Here is a 7,412-nt window from a genome sequence, read left to right as displayed (position 1 = left end):
GCGCGGTGGGGTGGGGGCGGCCGGCGGGGGGAGCCCCGGGCCTCGGGCAGCTTGGGGGAGAAGGCGCTGCAGCCCTGCCCCGGACCCCCTTCTTCCCTGCGGACGTGGGGCAGGATCCTTGAGGCCGTGTGTAGGGGGCCAGGGGTTGCTGGAGAACAAGCGGGGTTCACCCCGAAACGCCTGTGCCAAGGCAGGCTTCGGGTAGCCATCCCCTCCCCCCACCGTTGTCTGTTGTTTTTAAACCACCGATGGTAATGCTTACTCCTGGTGTGTCCGTCTCCCGCCCCCCCAGGATGAAGTCGATGAATATGTTAAACTCAGCCCCGAAGAGCAGCACAAAAGACTGAAGTCCATCATAAAGAAAATTGACCTGGACTTGGATGGCTTTCTCACGGAAAGTAAGGCGGGCCGGGCCCTGCACAACTTACCTACGGAGAGACCCCTTTGTGGGAGACAGAAAGGCAAACATTGTTAACAAGCAGCCCGTCTGTGGAACGGAGATGGCTAGGGCACCCACAAATGGGTGGGGGCAGAGAGCAATTGCTATACTCAGAAGTCTTTAGACAGAAGGTACCAAGTGCAACTTCATGCCTTCCCCAGGAAGGAATAAACATCATTAATCCCTGCACAATAGGTGCCTCTTGAAGCGCCTTACACCTCGGGAGATGTTTAGTTTGGGTTTGTTTGTTGTTTTCTTAAAACGTCAACAACATGCTTCCTTTTATTCCCAGACCCTCTGGGAGGCACTGCTTTGTTGCTTTTTTTGGATATATGCCACATTAGAATTTCAATCCTGGGGTTTAAAAACCAGTTGAAAAAGACCTGTGGCATGTACGTGGAGTGTTCTCACTAAATAGTAGAGCTGATCAGGGCCTGAGAATGCTCTCTCTCACTCTGGAGCTGGAGAAATTCAAGCCCAGAGGTGCCCTTTTCAAATCACTGGTAAGCCCAGGACTAGCCGCCGGGCCTTCTGCTCCCAATTCAGTGTGTAATTCCTAGACTGGGAAACAACAAAACACTCGGAGTGCTCTTGATAGGTCTCTAGACAGAAATCAAATGGACACATTATTAAAAGAATGGTCTAAGTCAGTGTTTCACAAAATGAGTGATACCCCACCGGCCTGGGCACTGGAACATTTCAAGGAAGGGGTGGGGGAAGCTGCAAAAGCAAATAGCTATACATTATCCTGGATTATGGGATATAGTACAAACCCCAAGGGAGTGTACTGAGCCCACCCCCTCCACCCCCGAAAAGGCAGTAGGCCAAATAAATTGGGGAACCTATGGTCTAAATTAAAGTCTGTGCCACTCTGACTCTCCATCCTTTAATTCAGGGGGTGAACCCTTTCAACTATCCATGTTGATTTGTTAAAAAAAAAAAAAAATCGGGGGATAATTACTGGGACCATAAATTAGTTCTGTTGCTCTAACCCCTATTTGAATTTTGCTCAGCACCCATGATGAAGTCTCTGGAGATCGACTTATGAACTGTTTGGTAAATTTAAGACATGCCATCCATGAAATATTCAGGCGGTGCCCCCAGAAATGTGAAGGGTTGGGTTCCTTGTACTTGAAAATAAAACAAGCAAAAAACCTTTGGGCCTTAGTTACTCAGAACCAGTTTGCATTTGGTTACATTAAAATGGACACAGTATTGATTTAGAAGACTGCGGTACCTGTCTATTGTGTTAGATTCAGCCTGGAAAGCCCAGGCTGCTTGTGCAAATTTACTGTGTAGTGAACAGTCTTGATTTTTTTTTTTTTTTAATAACCACCTCAAAGATTGTACTTCTTGGTATGACTAGCACCTGTCTCTCTACCAACCCCACAGTATCGTCCGTCCTATATACTTAAAGGCTTTTTTCAAATGCATAGCCCCAGACCAGAACAGAGTACTCAGCCAGCAAGGTCAGCCTGGGCTTACTTGTGCTGGTTTGCTATTGCATAGTAAACAATTCGGAGCCCTGGTGACATCCGAGGCTGCTAACTGCAAAGTCAGCAGGTTGAAATCCACGGGATTTAGAGTTACAGTCTCAGAAACCCACAGGGGGCAGTTCCACCGTGTCCCACAGTGTTGCTGTGAGTCAGCCTTGAGAGGGAGCCATTATTTCCACCCGGGTTTCACCATGGCTTGTGAACAACGTGAACTTGTTCACTACAGATTAATAAGGAAGTACAAGTAAGCCCATGATTACCTTGCTTACTGGGTCTTCTGTCCCTGCCTGGCAGAGTTAGGGCCTGGGTATGTTGGAATGTTTAATCATAGATAATTAAAAAACTGTACGGCTAAAAAGAACTTAGTCTGCATCTTCAGTTTTCAGGTGAGAAAACACAGGCTCTGGGAGGGTAAGCTCCCCCTTCCCCCCCCCTCCCCCCAGTGGCAGAGCTGAATCCCACATTGCATTCCTAGTACACTTGAAGTAGACTAGAACACGTTGTCTATGTTTTAAGGACACACTCCTCCTGCTTGAGGTCCAGAACTGGCTCTTGAGAAGCCATTAAAATTCAGTGTAATGAGTTTGGGATTTAAAGTCAAACGTAGATGTGAGATTTGAATCTGGCCAGAAGACTACCTGAACCCTGGTTTCCTCAACTGTAAAACCCTGTGATAACCATGATCTGTTAGGGAGATTAGAGACTTGCATATAATGGAATTGATACGAAGTCATTGTTCAATACCTGGTTGCCCTAATAATCGTGACTCTTGGCGGAACTTAAGGAAAGACACTGGTTTTTTGTGGCTCATCACATCATAGAAGGGTACCACACTTTTATTCAGGTGGCCATGTTACCTTTAAACCAAATGGTAGGTTCCTGCAAATATTGTCCTTGCCAAATACATACACCCCCCCCACTTTTAAAAATACATTGTAAATACAATAATTTTAATATTTTAAATACAATATTTGTAAATGCATGTTTATATTTGTAAATATTTGTGTATATAGTAAATACCTCCGTGAATGACCCTAACAGCTGATCTTAAAGTTGATCATTGAGAACCTCCTTCGTTTTTTATAAAGTCCAGAGTGAAGGCAGTGGTTGTGGCAGGGCATGCATTACATCGCCACTCATAAATGGGTTAAAATTTCCTACACAGTTTTTCCCTGCATGGTTAAAAGGAATATACGTTCACGTGAAAAAACACCTGTGCTTGCAGAAAGTTCTTTGGTAGTTTGCAAAGGTTAGCTGTAGTTTGTTGGTTGGTATTAAAATGTCAAGTGCTGTTGCGACCAATTAGTAATTCATTCAGCCAGCCTTGGTTGAGTTAGGAACTTCCTAGGCACTTGGTGTATGTGTCTGTGTACAAAACAGGCCCAAACTCTGCACTCATGGGCTTCACAGTCTCGTGATCACATGTTGTACTATTCTTAGGCTCCAATCAACTCTCTGTACTCTCCGGGTCGCTCTCATAGCTACACATCGTGACCAGTTCCACACTCAGTATTGGCAAACACTGATGAGACATCCCCCCTCCCCCCATGATCTTTCAAAGATGGTCTCGACGACGACGACATCTCAGCATCAGAATTACTGTTGTCACCCTTCCTGCATTCTGTGATTCTCATAGGTGAGCTCAGTTCATGGATTCAGATGTCTTTTAAGCACTATGCCATGCAAGAGGCCAAGCAACAGTTTGTGGAGTATGATAAAAACAGTGACGACGTGGTGTCTTGGGATGAATACAACATTCAGATGTACGATCGGGTGATCAACTTTGATGAAAGCCCGGCCCTGGATGACGCAGAGGAGGAGTCTTTTAGGCTGGTGAGTACAAGTGCACAAGCTGTTCTGTGTGATCGGATCACTGTGCTTCATCTTCCCACACGACTGAGCGCAAGGGCGCCCGAGATCTTGCTCTGTAGGCAGTCACCCGTTCCACTCCAGAGGTCAGTTGGATGGTTTCCTTCTTTGCTAGCCAGATGGAGGACGCTGACTTGCACGGCCTCGTAACGCCCCTGCATCTGTTTGCCTCAGCTGCTCTGCCCGCCCTCGCTGCCCTCATAGCTCCTTGATGCATTCTAGACACGTTTCTAATATCTTCCTGTTCCCATCATCACTGAACAGCTTTATAGCATGCTTATGTAGAAGGCTGTTGTGGCCTGTTCACACTTTTAAACAGAGTTTTATATTAAATAACTCGCTTATTTCTTTTCTTCCAAAAGGTATAAAGTTTATTGTTCTTCCTCCTGAAGTTTTCAGAGGACAGCATTCTGTGTTGGCTAGGCCTTCACAGAATGTGGACGGGTACAAGTTATCAGCTACAGAGCAATGATAAGGCTGATCGGTTTCAGATAGAGATGTCGGTTGGGAGACAGAGCTCTTGTGCTTGTTTCAGAAGCTGAAGTCGGCTGCTTGGTTACAGACACACGGGCTCGAAACCCTCGATCAGGTCTCTGTGAGCATTGCCTGGATGGCAGTGGGTGGAACACCCCATTGCATGGGGCCTGGTGCTGCCGCGGGTAAAGCACTGGACTTAACTAAAAGGCTGAAACTCCCCAGCCACTCCTAGGGAGAAAGATGAGGAGGCTGTCTGCTCCTGTAAAGATGAACAGACTCTTGAAACCAATTTTGGTAGCAGTTGTACAACACTGCTGGATGTGGGTGGACTGGAATGGTATGATGTCTGCATTAGCTCCTAATAAAATGGTTTGGGGGTGGGGTTTTGGAGAGAACGAATAACCACCTCAGAAACCCTATGGTGCAGTTCTACTTTGTCCTGTAGGGCCGCTAGGAGTCAGAATCAACTGGAATCCATCAGTGGGTTGGGTTTTTCAATTTGACAACAGTGTCCAGTCTGCGAAGCTGCTGCTTACTTGAGAATAGTATTAGCCCCTGAAGAAAGACTTCAGACGCTGCAGCGGGGTGCTTCACTGCTAATGATTGTGCATGTGGTTGAAAAGCTTGGGTTTTCTGCTTCCATATGAATTTACAACCTGGAAACCTTAGGGGCAGTTGTGCTCTGACCCACGGTATTTTGTGACTCAGAGTCCACTCAGTGGTGAGCTGTGGAGTGTTCGCTTAGGGACGCACAGTGCCTCTTCTTTCCTCCCTCTGAGAGGGTGGTGGGCTAGAACCAGCACTTAACCCACCACCCCAGCAGGGCTGTCCACTGCTACTCTGCAGTAGCAGTCCCGCTCTTAGAGATGAGCACACTGGGACAGAGAGGTTCAACAACTTACTCAAGGAGGCATAGCTATTGAGTGGTAGAACCAGATATGGAGCCAGGCTGACTGGGTGGAAACAGAAACTGAACCTCCACACTTAGTGCCCTGCCCGTCCTCCACACACGGTCATTAGCAGGGAAACCGGCTTTTTCAAATTGCTGCTCTTATTAAAAACTACTCTGTTTTGATGAAAAAGAGTATGTTGAAGAGAGCATAAGTTTATATTGCATTGGTTTTGTGAACTACATCAGCTTTAGATTAGAGTTTAACTTAATAGGGAAAATTATACTCTTTTACTCCTTATTGGGGTCTTCATTTTACAGCAGAATAAAAAATTTAAATCCGTGAAATGAATGATGATAGATAATGAGACTGGATGGTACTGTCTACTAGGCATCTTCCTTTATTATTGAATTAACTTAGCTCAGAGGCATCTCTAAAGATCTGGGATATTCTAAAGCTGAGCCATGCATGGTATGATGTTCATTCCTTTCCTGCCTAGGGTATAATAGAAGTTAGCCCTCAGTATTTGAAAACCTTACTAAAAACCCCAAACCAGACTCACTGCCATCAAGTTGGTGCTGACTCATAGCGACCCCTTGTGGGTTTCTGAGACTAACTGTTTACTGGAGTAGAAAGCCTGGTCTTTCTCCCGAGAAGCTGCTGATGGTTTTGAACTGCTGACCATATGGATTGTACAGCCCAACTCAACCTAAAATAATATCCCCCCCCCAAAATGGGATTTTGGGTGGTTTTTGTTTCGTGACATAAAAGATAAAATTATCTATCTATATGTAGATATAGATATATTAATTTTTTTAAATCAACCATTTTAATGGAGGCTCTCACAGCTCTTATAACCATCCATACATCTATTGTATCAAGCACATATGTATGTATGTTGCCATCATTTTCAAACCATTTTCTTTCTACGTGAGCCCTTAGTATCAACTCCTCTTTTTTTCCCTTCCTCCCCCATCCTCCCACCCTCATGACCCCTTGATAAATGATAAGTTATTATTATTTTCATAATCTGGTCTGCCATCACCCTTCACCCACATTTCTGTTGTTTGTCCCCCTCAGGGTGCAGGGGAGGTTGTGGTTATATGTCGGTCAATAAAAGATACCGTTATTGAGAAGAGAAACAGGGCGCATTGGTACAGCTAGTTACATACAGCTTTCCTTTTACACGATGCTGTGCTCCCCACCGAACACTTAAAAGATCGATGAGACTCTGCTGTTTTCAGAAGGAGGTAAATGCCTCCTACCAGCTGGAGGCTCTGAGGCGGATCCCTGAAGTGAACATTGGCCGATGCAGTCCCATTGGCCCGGGATAGGTCTGTCTCCTGCAGGCAGGTCAACTCGAGCTCGGTAAGCATTTGATATCAGTAGCCCCTAGATGTCCGCGTGGCGTGGGGAGACAAGCCGAGGAGCATGTGCAGATGCCTTGAGATGCGAAATGAAGGACAAAGAGGAACCATCTCAGCCAGTATTACAGAGTAAACTTACCCCACAAATTAAAAGTGACTAGGTAGCTGAAGGACACAACATTTTCCTCTTTGAGAACCTATTGAGAAGCACCAAGAGTCAATTTAATGCCTGAATTTTATTTGATGTTTAGGAAGCTTCCGTATAGAGCAGCTGTTCGCAACCTGTGGATTGCGGCCCCTTTGGGGGTCAAACAACCCTTTCAAAGGGTCACCGGATTCATCACAGTAGCAAAATGACGGTCATGAAGTAGCAGTGAAAATCATGTTATGGTTGGGGGTCACCACCACACGAGGAGCTGTCTGAAAGGGGGCGGCATCAGGAAGGTTGAGGACCACTGGTCTGGAAGATAGCGTGAACCTGGAGCAGAGCCCCTTTCCAGCTGAGAAACGCTGCAGCAACACTGCTTATAGGCCGGGAACCGTGACAGTCAGCACATTGAAGCAGATACCGGAGGTTGGGGACTTACCTGGCAAAAGCTCCGTTGTACTCCTCAAGGGAGCTGCTGAATATGCCTATACAAGCAATATTTATTTATGTAAGCTATAACCTTACATGTGACTAATCTGAATTTTTTAAGACCTAGACTTTTGTTTTTACGGTCACAGTTATTAATGTATCTCCGCATGCAAAATCATTCTTCTACCAAAAGATGGCAGTTTTGTTCCTCATAAGTTTCTGTTAAAATATAAAAAGAGAAATCCTCGTAGTTTCATTTTACTACTGTACCTAGCACTTTCTACCCTTGATGGAAAT

At 45.5% G+C, this 7,412-nt stretch overlaps 1 protein-coding gene across 1 annotated transcript in view; it reads left to right on the top strand.

The window, feature by feature from the left end:
- The window catches only part of RCN2 (reticulocalbin 2), a 33,952-nt gene extending 29,628 nt beyond the window's left edge, over positions 1–4,324 (top strand). The window contains exons 3-4 of the mRNA XM_045285674.1: positions 293–398; positions 3,572–4,324. Coding sequence (XP_045141609.1) covers positions 293–398; positions 3,572–3,954 — 489 coding nt within the window. The 3' untranslated portion in view covers positions 3,955–4,324. The remainder of the gene's footprint in view (positions 1–292; positions 399–3,571) is intronic.
- The last annotated feature ends 3,088 nt before the right edge of the window (positions 4,325–7,412 follow it).

The sequence above is a fragment of the Echinops telfairi genome, unplaced genomic scaffold (assembly GCF_000313985.2).
Source record: "Echinops telfairi isolate 266 unplaced genomic scaffold, ASM31398v2 ScPeMD7_7475;HRSCAF=8513, whole genome shotgun sequence".
NCBI lineage: Eukaryota > Metazoa > Chordata > Mammalia > Afrosoricida > Tenrecidae > Echinops > Echinops telfairi.
This window is presented reverse-complemented; position numbering and strand designations above follow the sequence as displayed.